We start from the raw sequence: 15,515 nt of genomic DNA, 5'->3' as shown, positions 1-15,515 counted from the left end.
ACATGACCTTCTTTTCAGGAAACCAGTCTAAGGACAAGGGACAGCACATGAGTCTCTTACGGTTTACTGAGCACAACTGCTTTTTTCTGTTTATTATTACGGTGATGCGTTTTCCAGATTTTTTCCATTAGGAGTAACCTTTACTTCACTACACAGAGATAGATGCTGTAGGTGTGGAGGTACGGAAAATGCCTTGGGTGTACTAACACAAACACAAAGTGAAAAGGACAAATCACCCAGCCTGCGGGAGGTACAGAAGGCATTTGATCATGCAAACATTTATATCAACTCAAGAAGCACTTGAGGCGTTGAAATGCACAATCCGTCATGCTTCTTAAATTGCTAAGAGCTCAGCGAGACCTTTATTTACCTTTTGTGTTGTCTAGGATACGCTGAATGAGGACTGGGTACTTGGTGATGCGCTGTGTGACCAGCAGGGTACATTCTTGGACGCCATGGCGACGCAGCAGGGGTCCCCTGCTTACCCGCTGTGGAGGAAAAGGGAACACAGTGGACCAGCCATGAGCAATGATGTCATAGGGTTCACCCAGACACACATTCACTGACCTCTGTAGCTTCAAGCGAAAATCATAAAGTTTCCATGTTTGTCATGTAGATACAACATACGCAACAGTGTTAGAATGGTGTGAATTCCATAAATGTCACTACTGATTGCGTCAATGCTTGCTGAAGTAAGCACACATCAGATACCATCTCTGGCCACGAGTGGATGGTTTGGCTCTGGCCTCTACCCTACTGTCCTCTTGACCTTAAACTGCAAAGATTCAGCCCGCTGCTCAGGTGGATATAAAGTTCATGAACGGTGCTCTTGGAGTAGGGAAAATTCCAATGAAGCAAAAAGCAGGTCCAAGGCACTCAATCAAAAGAGGAAGGAACAAAAAAAGGCTTTTTAATTCGTTCCTTCCTTTTTTAATTGAGTGCTTTGGACCTGCTTTTTTTGTCCTCTTGACCAGTTGACACTGCTGTTTCACTACTTCATCTCTCTCACGGTCTCTCTCTTGCTCTCTCTTGCTCTCTCTTTCTCTCTCTCTCTCTCTCTCTGCTGTTCTTCTCACCCGTATGAACTGCTGGAACCTCTTGTCTCTGGCCAGGAGCTCCTTGTAGAGCTTGACGGCCTTTAGGTGGCGGCTGCAGAACTCTGCGTAGCACTTCCTCATTTCATCAGCATACTGGCCTGAGAACTGTGGCACACAGGAAGACAGAAACAACAGTGTAAATTAGTGTGTGAAAGAGTGTGTGTGTGTGTGTGTGTGTGTGTGTGTGTGTGTGTGTGTGTGTGTGTGTGTGTGTTTGTGACAGTTAGTATCATAAATTGTCTTTGTAAGCATTATTATTCTTTTCATATGTGCCAGCTCCTCCCTGTTTGAAAACTATTTAGTAGCATTCCTAGGTGTGTGTGTGTGTGTGTGTGTGTGTGTGTGTGGGTACAGAGATGCCATCCCAGAAATGACTACACACCTCGAGTGCACACCCACACAGCCGTGCCCATCCACCAAAATATCTCCACCCATCCCAAATCTAATTGCTGATGTTTTTGTTTCTTTGTATGAATTTTTGTGTGTGCATGTATGCGTATGTGTGTGTATATGTGTGTGTCCCCATGTGTGAGTGTCTCCATGTATGTGTGTGTGTGTGTGTGTCTCCATGTATGTGTGTGTGAGTGTGTGTGTCTCCATGTATGTGTGTGTGTCTCCATGTGTGTGTGTGTGTGTGAGTCTCCATGTATGTGTGTGAGTCTCCATGTGTGCGTGTGTGTGTGTGTGTGTGTGTGTGTGTGTGTGTGTGTGTTGACTCTCCCCCCTCTGTACCTGTTCCACCAGCACGTCGCCCAGCTGGTGGATGGTGAAGTTGGTGCTGCTGCCGGGCGCCAGGCTGTGGTTCTTCCTCATGAGCAGCTGGCCCAGGAAGCGCGCGTGCAGCTCCAGCAGCCGGTCCAGGCAGGGGAAGATGGCGTGCGCCACGCCCGGCTCCACCATCAGCTCCTCCAGCATGCCGCGCCGGAACACCTCCATGATCCGCAACGTCCGCACGTGGTGCAGCTCCGTCTGGATCAGCTCTGAGAGGAGAGAGAGAGAAAGGAAGAGAGAGAGAGAGAGAGAGAGAGTGATAAAGAGATAAATATAGCTCCACATCCCATAACTATCCCCTGTTGCCAAAAATGACCAGGATCATGTGTATAAAAACACATGGATAAGATTAAGATTGGGGCAGCTGTGGCCTACTGGTTAGGGCAAGCTTGTAACCGGAGGGTTGCCGGTTCAATCCCCGACCAGTAGGAAAAATGTGGGCGGGGGGAGTGGTTGAGCACTGCTCTCCCACGTCCACATGACGTTGGCTGAAGAACCCTTGAGCAAGGCACCTCCTCAAGCGCCACTGTTGAGCAGGCAGCTCACTGCTCAGGGTTAGTGTGTGCTTCACCTCACTGTGTGTTATGTGTGTTCACTAATTCACAGATTGGGATAAATGCAGAGACCGAATTTCCCTCACGGGATCAAAAGAGTATATGCTTATACTTAAGATGGATAGACACAGGGAAAGCAGAGCTCGCAGGCAGGACTAACCGTAGATGACGTCTTGCCGCTTGATGATGTCCTTGCGGTGCGTCTGCAGGTAGGAGGAGTCGACGGCCATGCTCCAGGAGTCGGCCTCAAAGTCCTTCCCGTCCTTCTCCAACTCCTCCAGCACAGAGGCGTAGTACGTCTCACCTGGAAGAGGACAGAGAGAGAGAAAGAGAGACAGAGAGAGAAAGAGAGGGTCAGAAGGTGCAAGGGTAGCATGGATCACTGCCTACATCATTATCTTTTTCATTATGTTGTTCTAATTTCCAATTCTATCTCCCTCTTCACATTTCACTACGTCGCAAACTTTACATTTCTCTTTCACTAAGCAACAAGGCAAGGCAACATTTATCTATTCATACCAGGGCAGTTCAAAGTGATTTACATACAAGAGAGATGACATATACATTGAGATAATCAGGATAAAAAGCTACGCTATAAAAGTAAATACTCTATCCGTTCTACTATAATTAATTATGTGTTATATGGGCATGATTTTAATGCCAATTCATCCTTGCCTCTCTCTGTCTGTGTGTGTCTTACCCTCATCATTCAAAGACTCCATGGACATGGCTCTGTTCCTGAAGTTCAGAGAGTCTGTGGACTGAGACAGGATCCGCCGCAAACCCAGAGGGGAGTCATCGTTCAAGTTCCTACACACACACACACACACACACACACACACACACACACACACAAACACACACACACACACACACACACACACACACAAACATTAAATCCAACATGATCAGAGTATGCTGACACACATGTAGTCATAGCAACACTCCACTCCTTACCTCATTCTACCTTACACCTTGTCCTAACCGGACGCGATGCGGGCGAACTACAGCGATAAAATCCGTCTAATTACATTGTTTTCAATTGGAGTGTCCTGACTGAAGCGACGCGAGCAGCTACTATTGTCTTTTTGTCGCTATCTTTGCTCTGCTATTTTGAACGAGAAATATGGGAGCCCGTGACGCAACAGAGGGCATATTTAATGGATTCATTGTAAACAACATTCGCAGTCGCTCGCTTGGATCTGGTTAGGACACGGTGTTGCTCATTACTGATTCATAACTACTTAATTCACATCTGCAGTGTGGCTGACGGACGCACTCACCCTGCAATATTAGTGGTGGAGACGCTCTTGGAGAGGCCGGAGAGTCCGGAGCGGACCCGCCGCGCTCCCAGCAGCGACTGCCTCAGGCTGTCTGAGGGGTAGATGGCCGAGTTGGGCCTCTCCTTCATCATGGGTGCTGCAGAGGGACAAACAGAACAAACAAACTTACAACCAACATAGATCAATCAGGCCGCGCACATTTCAAGCGTTTCGTTTTGGACAGCCTCGGGTGGTATTCTCAGCGTACTAGTGGATAATTGTGACTGTCTGGAGTCTCCAGACAGGGCTCCAGTAGTGTTTGCTGATGACACATGCAGATAAGCATGGAAAGGCCGACTGGCAATAAACACTGGCTGATTTGTTTAGCAGGTAGTATAGCCAACACCGGCTTTTCCTGTTCACTGATGCAGTGGAGCTGGGGGACAAACCCCTCCTCTGTCTGTCACCACACGAGCTACTCCCAGCAGTTGCACAGAACAATGACAACCACATGCAATCACGTGAAATCACAAGTAGTAACATTTACTCATGAATTCTGTAAAAGTGACCGACTCCAGCCGACTGCAGTGGACTTTTCTAACCCACAGGTGGCAGTGTAGAGACTGTACTACTGAACTCCGTAAACCTCTTGGGAGAGAGAGAAATACGAGTGGAGGGACTGGACAAGATAAGTGTCCACTTCCGAGCAAGCGAGGGAGCGAAGGAGGAACACTCACTTTTAGAGCGCATGGCGACGTTCTGGAGGGCTGAGCTGTTGCGCACCAGGGCCAACTTCTGTTGCTGTAAGTCACAGGAGGAGAGACAGCAGCGATTGTCAGTTTCAATCACAAAACGTATACATCACTTTTCTTGAATTTCCCCTTTGAGGTCAATAAAGTATCTATCTATCTATCTATCTATCTATCTATCTATCTATCTATCTGTCTGTCTATCTATCTATCTATCTATCTATCTATCTATCCGTTACCAAAACGTTAACCTGTTCACAATAGTAAAATCCAAATCCTTCCATCTTCATCTCAAAAACATTTAGACTTCGTTTTAAATAGTGTCGAACATATATTCAATCAAACACATCCATATTTCATTGTAAAGATATTTCAGCTTTATTGATATTAAGAGGTGCTGGACTCGAGCCCTTGTATAGCACGTTGCCATGACACTTGGCTTACCTTTTGTTTCATTTTGGCACAGTTGGGCAGTGTGTCTCGGCAGCGGTTATGGATGGTGACATTGCAGGCTGCAGAGAGACAAAAGCACAGGACAGGGCCAGTCAGTTAGCAGACTTCGGTTCCCAAAAGCTGCCCAGCCCAAACACACACACAAATGTATGCAAATGCAGTCACACTGGTTAAAAGGGAAGGGAACCATGCAAATTTAAGCCCTATGCACTTTTCATTCAAAGAGGAAATTAATTCAACATCCTCCCTGTTGGATTAAATGTTGAGCACAAAAACATGTTTATTTGAGACCTTAGACATACAAAAAGGGACATTCCTTGGACTAATAGGATAGTCATCTCAGTCCAGGGTTATCCTAACAGAACAAGCAGGACAGGGAAAATACATGCTGATAAATACATGCGTATACTGCTCTGTTCTACTCTGGTTCCTAATCTTCTGTGCAAATGATATGACCCATGTGCATACAGACAGCTGCATCTTATCCAGAGCGATACATTACACCAGAATTGCATTGAAGAAAAAGGCAAATGCACTCCTCCACCGTCCCACAATTCCCCATTCAAAATCCCCAATCCTCAGCAGTATGGTCTCAAATACAGGCAATTAGCATGAACTGCATGGAATGAATGACTGCAGATGCCCCACACTGGTGCTAGTGGGTTGAGTGGGGGCCTGTGGTAATTTCCTGCCTATACGAGTTCCTTATGAGTTGCTAGCTGGGCTAATTCCCCTGTAAGTGGCTGTGCCAGTATCCTCCCAACAATCTGCACTAACGAGTCCCCCCCCTGCACACACACATACACACACTTCATAAACACACCCCAGGCATGAGCGTACCCTGATCCCCCGCCCCCCCCACCCCCCATGGTGCCGTTGTCATTCCTCTTTCAGAGACAGCCTTCTTTTTCCGTCTGTCTAGCTCTCTCTCTCCATATCCCCGCCCCCCCTCCCCAACCCGCTCCTCTCGGCTGTCATAACCCCCCCAACACCTCCCCCCCACCCCCATCCTCTCAGACCCCCCACTCTCATTTCTGCTCATTGTTAGACGGGCTCCCACTTCCTGAGAACTGTTTGGGAGGCAGGAAGTCCTCTTTAAACAGGGCAAAGGGTAGGCAGGAGGTGAGTATATGTGTATATGCAGGGTGGTGGGGGAGAGGTGGGTAGGGAGGCTGCGTTTGATGCCTGCTGGAACTGAGGGATGGGGGTCAGGGTAGGCGATCTGTAGGAGATGGGGATGGGTGTGTGGAGGGAATGGACCTTGCCTTTCATCGCGGCTATATATACAATAACAGCATATCGCTCAGGATATTGTTTTTCTATTTGTGGGTTGTAAAGACTAATAATATGGTGGCAATAATTACAGTAATTTCTTGTCTATTAGCAGCATTGTGTATAAGCCACGGGACACTGTTTTATGCAGGTTAAAAAGAAACAAAACCACATTAATACCATATTAACTACCCCTGTGTATTAACCTCATAGCTGAAGACATTTTGCAAAATCAATGTATAAGCTGCGGCTAATAGTTGGGAAATTGCAGTACAACAATGAATACTACTGGAGGGGAGACTGTAGGTAACAAATACTACAATAATAAATACTATATGAGGATAGGAGTGCGGAAGTACTAGTCAAGTGTATCGAAGGAGATGGTGGTGGAAGGAGGAGGTTGAGGTAGGCAAGTGTATGGTAAGTGCATGTTAGGTGTAGTGGAATTTAAATGTGTTCGGAGAGGAGGTACTCTCGAGTTCGGACTTCGAGCACGTCTTAAAGTTAGAGCGGGACATCCCTGCTCTGGTAGCACTTGGTAGGTTTTTTAACCAACGACAAAACTACAAATGAAAATAGTCTGGACTGGCTTGTGTATAGGGTTGGCCGTGCCAGACGACGCTCCTTGGATGTCTCACAATGATTTCTCAATACCAGACTTTCAATACCAGCGGACCATCACCACCAGGACTGGTTGTGAGCAGAGTCACGTCTGAGAAAATAAACATTATCTATTTGTCATGAGCTCAGTTTCTGCAAAACAGGGCGATGCAATGATAACACAATGACGTCAAATGACAGGAAGCACATAAACAACTTTCAACTTGCCTCAATTTGAGTAACAACAATGACTCAAGGCCTGGGCTGATACAACTCAGTCCCTTTGCCATAACCATGGCTTTAATCTCAGTATTGCTACAGGCCATGGGGAGTCTGTTGTGTTTCTGTCTGACTGCTTCAGTTCAATTCACAAAAGCTGTGATTTGACAGCAGAGACCATGTCAAACCTAGTCAATGCTCACGTGGATGTTGTGATGAGAAGCTGTGTGCAGAGTCTGTGTGCATGTGTGTGTGTGTGTGTGTGTGTTTGAATGTGAGTGCGAACCAGTCCACAACTTTGCTCAACACAGGGGTGTCTTTGTTTCCCTCCACAGCAGCCCCGGGCCAGCACTTGTGAGCTCATGTGCATGCCGACACACAGACACACACACACACACACACACACACACACACACACACACACACACACACACACACACACACACACACACACACACACACACACACACACACACACACACACACACACACACACACACACACACACACACACACACAGAGGGAGAGACTCAGACATTTTTGCTGTTTTAAAAGTCCAACACCACAGCTATTTGAGCTAAATTACACGCATGCTTCCAACGCAAGCTATAAGTGGACAAACAAGCCTGCAGTACACCATTGGCGGTGCTTATTTTCCTCCTAAAGATAGAATTTCCACTGCACTTAAGAGGGAACACCCAGCCGAAATGAACGCATGTGTGCTCTTAGGCCAGCTTTCATCAAAACCTCAGAGAACTCCGTCCACATCAGGAACAAAAGAGGCTTCAGCAGCGCTCTCTCAAGAACACATAATGAGAGACACACTGGGGACCTATTCTTGGCCCCGAACTCACAAACAAGTAGGGAGAGAGGGAGAGAGAGAGAGAGAGAGAAATTCAAAGATATAACACAAACACACACACAAAGACACAAATACGGACAGAGACAGTGTCAGTGAGAGAACTGCAAAGATGGAACACAAACAAACAAACAAACACATACAGAGAGAGAGAAAGTGAGACAAAGAGAAAAAGACAGCTGGAGAGAGAGGGAGAGAAGTAAAGGAAGGAACAGAAGCACACGCGCGCACACACACACACACACACTCACACACACACACATACACACACACACATAGATACATATATACATGTATATATATACAGTATAGAGAGAGTCTTTCCAATGCAGAGACACAGAGAGAGGGAGAGAGAGTGGTGGAAAACACTGAAAACACCTCCAGCACTAAACAAACAGAGGCCTTGCCCTGAATCACTAAATCAACACAACTGAGCCAGCGTTCAAACAATCCCTGTACTGCCTTCACTGTGAGCCCGCTGTCCACTCGGACACAACACAGAAACCAGACGCCACTAACACCCCCTTTCTTCTGGGCCTCATTAACCCCCCCAGCTCATCTCAGATAAGGACTCTCTGCTCTCCAAAACCAGGACCAGATCTCCTAACGCCGCCACTTCAAGGCGCATCGACACTGTTCACTTGGATGAAAGACGGGGCTTCTTAATTCATCATTAGGCATCACTTCAGCTTCGCTGAATCACGTCGGGGGTGTTGTGATGACGCAGGTGGCTCGGGCAGTCCACTCCACAGCGCGGGGAAAGGCTGGAGCAGCCCTGCCTTAGAGCCCTATTGCCATGTACGGAGCCAGAGTGGCTCATATGGTTAATGAGACAGAATTAAGACGGGCCATTCAGAGCCGCTGCCATCACCAAAGCCCAGGGGACTCCTCAAAAAGCCACTCTCGTCAATCTCTCCCTCAAGAGCCGGCCAGGAAATTGACTTGCACTTGCTCTTCATGGCACATAATACGGCACCACCATACCTGTTTGTGTTTTATAACTTTGCTCTTCTGTCACTACATGCTGGTTACATGCTTTGCTTATTGGTGATGTTCTGCATGCAATCAATCAAATGGCCAATAACACTGCCTAGACTTGGGTGATTCTGCTATTGCTATCAGCAAGAGGTTTTCATGCGAATGCATCAACAGCATTTTAATCATGAGTGCACATTCATGGGTCATTGCTGTTACAATATATACTTCAGTAGACCAGTATGTGTCCAACTGAAAATAAACACTTAAAAGTATGTGACAGCAAAACACCTGTCAGTATACTACTATGTTATATTACTTATTCTACACTTTTGTACATCCAAGATTTGAACTTGTTGCTAAGAATTGTGTTTTTTATTGGCAAACATCACTAAAATGTCTTAAACGAAAAAAAACACCTGTCAGTACAATATAAATCTCATTCACTTAACAGTGTCCAAACTCAACAGCAGCTCATCTATGGCTCTGTCCTTATTAACACGTCACTGCTATATGAGGTTATGGTGGAATTGCATAGGATAACCTGTATAATCGGCATGTTAATATGAAGCTAAAACCTCAGATTAGGTCAGAGGGGGGGTAAACAGTGGAAATAATCTGAGTGTTAATCACAGTCTGGGAGATAATCTCACATGTACTGACACAGCACAGTGGATCCTGCCGTGCTTCACACACATACAGTAGATGTACACGCACATATATGTATGCACACGCGCATATATGCATATACACACACACACACACATACATATATATATGCATTCTCACATGTGCAGTGCACTACTTGTGCATATGCACCATCTTGTATGATTAGCACTATATGTGAATGTTAAAATGCTCATGTCCACCACATCCATGTTAGCCTCAACATCTGTAACTTAAGGCATACATTGCTCCTCAGGGGCAGATAACACATGTGTCTGTAAAAGATTGTTTATTTGTGTACATTTCTATTTTTATGGGCTCATCTTCTCTTTTGTCTTTTTATTTTACTTTTTACTTAAGTAGTGTACAACTGTTTTCCTTGGTTTTGACTTTTGTTTTTACTGTGTTGACGGTCAATGTTTGTGTGTGTACAACTGTTTTGTTGTGAAACTTTCAATAAAAAGTTAATCACAAAAAACAACTTAAGGCATACATACAGTCATGTGCAACACACACATACACCTTCACATACATTCACACCCTCACACAGACACACACAGACACACACAGACACACAGACACACACACACACACACACACACACACACATACACACACACACATGCACAAAGAGAGAGATGGAAAGATGGAGAGAGGTCTTAACACCTCTGAATCAATACATCTTTCTCATATTCTAGCACCGCTTGCCCAGGGGCCATGTGCTGCTGGTGTCAAACACTTACTTGCTCTCAGTCACATGGGCCCTTGGTCCTCCAGGGCCTGCTATGATCTGATTGATCTTGAGCAAGAACATACGCAACATCTCCCATCTACAGATCACACAGCCGCTAGCTGGTGTTGGAGACGCTAATCCTCAGATCTAGGCTCAGTTGATGGATGAAGGTGTCGTATCACATTAAGGCCAATCAGTGTCACTCCCTACATGAGGTCTCGCCAGGGCTAATGCATGTTTATTATTCACCTCGGAGAGCTGTCAGTCTAACGAAGAGCAGACTCGATGGGATTAAATAACCTGCTGCTCACCATAACACTAATGTTAGATAGATTGATTGTCTGAGCGTATCTTGAGGTCAAGTTCTGAAATCATTTAATCATATGAGAATAACAATAGCCTTCCAACAATTACACACGCTGGACTGATGTTTTGAGGTTTTGAAGAAATTATGCCATAGATATGATCACAAAACAAAACAGCTGAGAAATGCAATTCAAATAAGTCAATCTCGTGTTCTACCACATACGCAGTGTAGCATTAAACCGGCCTATCTTAAGTCATTATCCATCATCCATTATGCATTATCCATGGATCGTATTCCATGGGAATCCACCCAGGTTCAGCACAGGGTCCTGAACTTCCATTAAAACACCTCAGTGTCAGCTGCCCACACAGACGGCCCTTTGCTTTTAACCATTCAAGCGTGAGAAGGTTAAAATGTTAAGCATAACTCATCTATTATTCACATTTTTCAGAGCTGCCCTGTGTGGGTGTGTGTGTATGTATGTATGTGTGTGTGTGTGTGTGTGTGTGTGTGTGTGTGTGTGTGTGTGTGTACATATGTGCATGTGTATTTGTGTGTTTCCCCTGAGTGTGTGTGTGTGTGTGTGTGTGTGTGTGTGTGTGTGTGTGTGTGCACTGTACATGCGAATTTAGGATGGGGCCCCAGGATATAAGTGGGTTTGTGTATGTAGTTAGAGTCTGCACTCTGCACTATATTCTGTGTGTGTGTGTGTGTGTGTGTGTGTGTGTGTGTGTGTGTGTGTTTGTGTGTGTGTGTGCGTGCACGCGCACACATGGTCAGTATATTTGCCTGGAGCATGTGTGTGAGAGACAGACTGCTTGTTAATCTCTCACACTCGCATCTCTATCCCCAGATGCACTAATTCCAGATTACAGTTGGGAGGGGTTAGTGGAGGTAGTGTGTATGTGTGTGTGTTGGGAGGGGGGGGGACTGCAGAATGGATGGCTGAGTGGATGGGGGGCATGTGGGGTTGGGGGACAGACAGCAGCTGTGGGGTGGGCACGGGAGGTCTTCATGGATAGTGCAAACAAAGGGGCCACATGCCAACCTAAGACTGCAGCCTTTAGCCCAGACTCTAGCTTAATCCCTGTGTGTTAGCAGCCTGTGCTCAGTAAGCAGTTTTCAAGGGATTGCATCCTCAATTTATATCAATCTACTACTGGAAAGGATATTTCCAAATGGAGACGCATGCAGGGGAAGAAAAAAAAATGGGCACAGGCCAATCGTATGGTCCATGGAACACCAAAGAGCAAAAGGCTGGCGTGTTCGTAGAGCAGGGAACAAAGAATGCGTTCAACCTTTGTCCAGTACAGTAGAGAATAAAAGACAGGATTTCTTTTTCACCGTCCTGAAAACCCCCTCGCTTTCCCCCTCTCTATCATCCTCTCCATTCCACCAGCACTATCCAGCCCTCCCTCTCTACCTCTCCCTCTCACCTCCAGTGCCATCATCAATGATAATGTATTCATGCCCCATGTCGGTCTCAATGCCTCTGTTGCTATTTAATTACCCCCTCCATTCTGAATCAATACCCTCTCGCCCGCGCCTCAGGCTACAGCTGTTCTTCCACACAGTCCCACCGCAGCAGAGTCAGTGCCCACTTACTCTCGCTCTCTCTTTCTCTCTCTCTGTTCCGAATTGTGGGGTACCCCCGATCAGCTCATGGTTGGATGGGAAACCCCCCCCCCCCCCCCCCCAAACCCTCTGGCAACAGACATGTGCGATTTAGAGGCCAATGCCGAATCCCTCCCCCATCCCTCTACTCTCTTATCCCCTCTCTCTCCTCTATTCTCTTTTCCTCTCCTCTCATCACTCCCCTCCACCTCCTCTCCCTCTCTCTCTATGCTGGCGCTCCTGGCTGGCTCGCCCGTTTGAACGCTGCACATCAAAAGCACTGCAGGTCAAGGTCGTCGGGTCAAGGTGAAAGCCTTACGGCTTGGCCGCTAGTACAAATCCACGAATCGTTCCAATCCATTGTATGTGATGCCACAATAAAGAAAAAAAAAATCCAAGGGCTTATCTGTTATTTTCCCCCTACTTTGTGTCAAATTAGCTCATTTGTTTAAGGGATAAAGGGCTCCCTGTCTGCGATGCATAGCTGGTGGCGCCTAGTGTTCCACATCGCTAATTCAATCTCTTGTTTCCCACTCTCTCAATCTGTTTGCCTCCTCCCTCACTGTATTCTTTCTCTCTCTCCCTCGCCCTGTATCTTCCTCTCATTAGCTGAAGTGGCATGTGCTTGACAATGCGGAGGTGTTGAGTGTGGTGGGAGGAAGCCCTCCTCTAGCCTTGGAGTAGAGGGGGAGGACAGTGAGGGCAAAGATCCATCCATCTCTCCCTCTTTCATTACTTTCTCATCTTTCCCTCTGTTCTTCCAATATCTCATACATCTTTATCTCTATTCTTGTTCTCTCTCTCTCTGTCTGTATCACCCACATATCCTCTTCACTCCATCATCACCCTCTCATACTCCTCCTCCACATTCTCCTGATTGCATATTAATTCCAGTTATCACCCTGTACTATTCACACTCTTTATACATATTTAATTATAATACTCCTATCTCAACCTTTGTACTATTTTGCTGCCCTTGCTTTTCCACCAGTAAATGTCCACAGATTTCCTGTACAGTGGAACACGAATCCTGTGTAACCTTTTAACCGTTTTTTTTTAATATCTTTCTTTCCTTTCTCTTCTTCTCCCTCTGTTTACACACTCATCCCTCTGCTATCGTTCACACCTCCACCACACCAGCATTCTTATCTTCCAAACTCGTTCCATCTCTTTTCTGTCCATCCATCTCTGCGCCTGTTATTTATTTTTCTCCCTCCTTCTCCTACCTCTGCCCTCCCTCTCTATCCCCTCCCCTCAGCTGTTCTGCCTGCTGCCCCATAGAGAGAGAGAGAAAGAGAGAGAGAGAGAGAGGCACTGAGAGAGAGAGAGAGAGAGAGAGAGAGAGAGAGAGAGGGGCATAGAGAGAGAGAGATGCACAGAGAGAGAGAGAGGCAGGCCCTCAGATCTGTCCTCCCCACACACTGCCACTATTGTCTGGGCGGAGGGTGGGGGTGGAGCTGAGAGTCAGCAGCTGATTGATTTTCAAAGGTGGAGGGGGGTCATGGGGGGGTTAGGACTGCAGTGAGCGGCTGCGGGAGAAATCCTTCCCTCCTGTTCGCTCCCCTCTCCTGCGCGCTCCCCTCCCCTCATATCTCTTTTGATTCTCCTTCTATCTCTCTTTCTCTCTCTCTCTCTCTCACTACCTCTCTCCGGCCCTCTCTTTCTTTACACTCCCTCGTTTCCCCTAACATCAAACCTACCTAATCTTCTAAGGTTGAATCCTCAACACATACCCACCATCCCGCTCTCTCTCTCTCTCTCTCTCTCTCTCTCTCTCTCTCTCTCTTTCATGCACTCTCTTAGTCTTTCCCTCATTCTTTCATACCAGGCCCCCCCCCCCCTCTTTCCTTCACACATTGATCGAGCACTTCCTCAGGGAGCCAAAGCTGCTTTGCTGGGTAGAGTTGGACGATGACAAATTGCTCTAGCTTGCTGGCGTGGCGAGTTCCCATATGCGCCGTAAATTCCCCCAGTGCCGCCAGCAGCCACACGTTGCCAGATATTAAGCCACCCGCCCCACGCGTTGCCAGACATTAAGCCACAAGCCCTGCCGCGCTACATCTGAGTGGGGCGAGTGCTCTGCTCCAGCGCAGCCCGTTTCTGCGGATTTTTGTCTTTTGAGGACAAAGCAGAACGCTGAGTGAGCAATCATTCACTTCACTTCTTTAAAAAGGGTGCGCAATGAAAGAGCAATTCACCAAGATGGATGCCGACGCACACCCGTCTTGTATCGACTCTGAAAATACTACAATGAGACGACAGGACGTCGCCGTGACAGCAGTGTAAAGCGTGCTAGACTAGTCGTGTGTGTGTGTGTTGGGCGTTCTACACAGACGTTTTTAGAACGGCAATGAAAGAGCACCGTGAGGTGTGGCATGCACTCTTCTGGGGCTCCTACGCCGCAGCTGCTGGCTATGAACTACAGCTGTTCCTGAAAGACTTGCTTGGAGGCTTGCAGTTCAGGAAAACACTCGCAACGCTGCAGTGGAGGACTACAGAGGACAAACAGGAGAGCGGACATTTTAAATGGATTGAGATGTGTGCTGACTGGGAGCTTTGGTGTTAATGACACTAACTGTGAATATGGAAAAGGATCCATACGCGCATGAAGCCATTTTTATTTGCCTTTTTGCAATGTTCAGTATGTTTATATCTAGTCTGGTGGTATACGCCTTAGCGTAGGCTAAAAAAAGGTGTCCATAAACTGTACTGTCACACCACAAAATGTGCAGAGATGTTTGAGAGAGATCTCACACTTTCGCTGTGTGTGTGTGTGTGTGTGTGTGTGTGTGTGTGTGTGTGTGTGTGTGTGCGTGTAGGTGCATGTGTGTGTGTGTGTGTGTGTGTGTGTGTGTGTGTGTGTGTGTGTGAGTGTGTGTAGGTGTGTGCGTGTGTGTGTGTGTGTGTGTGCATGTGTAGGTGCTTGTGTGTGTGTGTGTGTGTGTGCGCAACACGCGCGTGGTCACATGTACTCACTGGGACAGCTGAGCGCCTCCTTGGCGGTGATGCTCTTGTTGCAGGCGGAGCAGAGCGTGGTGGCCGACACGGTGAGGGAGGTGAAGAGGTGGCCATTGCTGTAGCGCGCCTCCCTCTCGCGCGCCTCCTTCTCACGCTCCTTCATGCGCTCCTTCTCTTTGTTCTGAGGAGAGAGAGAGCAAAAGAGATGACAAGGTCAGAGTTCGTGTCTCACCAAGAGAGAGAGGTAACTTCCTACACGGCTTGAGCTCCTTGACGTCGGTCAGCAGCTCCAGGAAACGGTTCACGCCCAATTCGCACTGATTTCAAACAATGGGATGACCTCAGCAAAAGCAAATTATGGCAGAGAAGGCAGATTGACATTAGCAGAGAAAAATGTGCTGTAAAGCCAACTGCTAACAGTTGTAA

General features: G+C 47.0%; 1 protein-coding gene across 4 annotated transcripts in view; it reads right to left on the bottom strand.

Moving 5' to 3' along the window:
- arhgef2 (rho/rac guanine nucleotide exchange factor (GEF) 2) overlaps positions 1 to 15,515 on the bottom strand; it is a 56,952-nt gene that overhangs the window by 7,852 nt on the left and 33,585 nt on the right. For all 4 annotated transcript variants that reach the window (XM_062538456.1, XM_062538457.1, XM_062538454.1 and 1 more), the window contains 9 exons: positions 15,108 to 15,270; positions 4,878 to 4,945; positions 4,422 to 4,485; positions 3,706 to 3,841; positions 3,123 to 3,232; positions 2,583 to 2,726; positions 1,830 to 2,077; positions 1,077 to 1,202; positions 371 to 488 (listed from right to left, as the gene is read on the bottom strand). In XM_062538456.1, the coding sequence (XP_062394440.1) occupies positions 371 to 488; positions 1,077 to 1,202; positions 1,830 to 2,077; positions 2,583 to 2,726; positions 3,123 to 3,232; positions 3,706 to 3,841; positions 4,422 to 4,485; positions 4,878 to 4,945; positions 15,108 to 15,270 (1,177 nt within the window). The remainder of the gene's footprint in view (positions 1 to 370; positions 489 to 1,076; positions 1,203 to 1,829; positions 2,078 to 2,582; positions 2,727 to 3,122; positions 3,233 to 3,705; positions 3,842 to 4,421; positions 4,486 to 4,877; positions 4,946 to 15,107; positions 15,271 to 15,515) is intronic.

Source organism: Sardina pilchardus, chromosome 6, assembly GCF_963854185.1.
Source record: "Sardina pilchardus chromosome 6, fSarPil1.1, whole genome shotgun sequence".
NCBI lineage: Eukaryota > Metazoa > Chordata > Actinopteri > Clupeiformes > Clupeidae > Sardina > Sardina pilchardus.
Note: the sequence above shows the minus strand (reverse complement) of the source record. Positions and strands in the feature narration are given on the sequence as shown.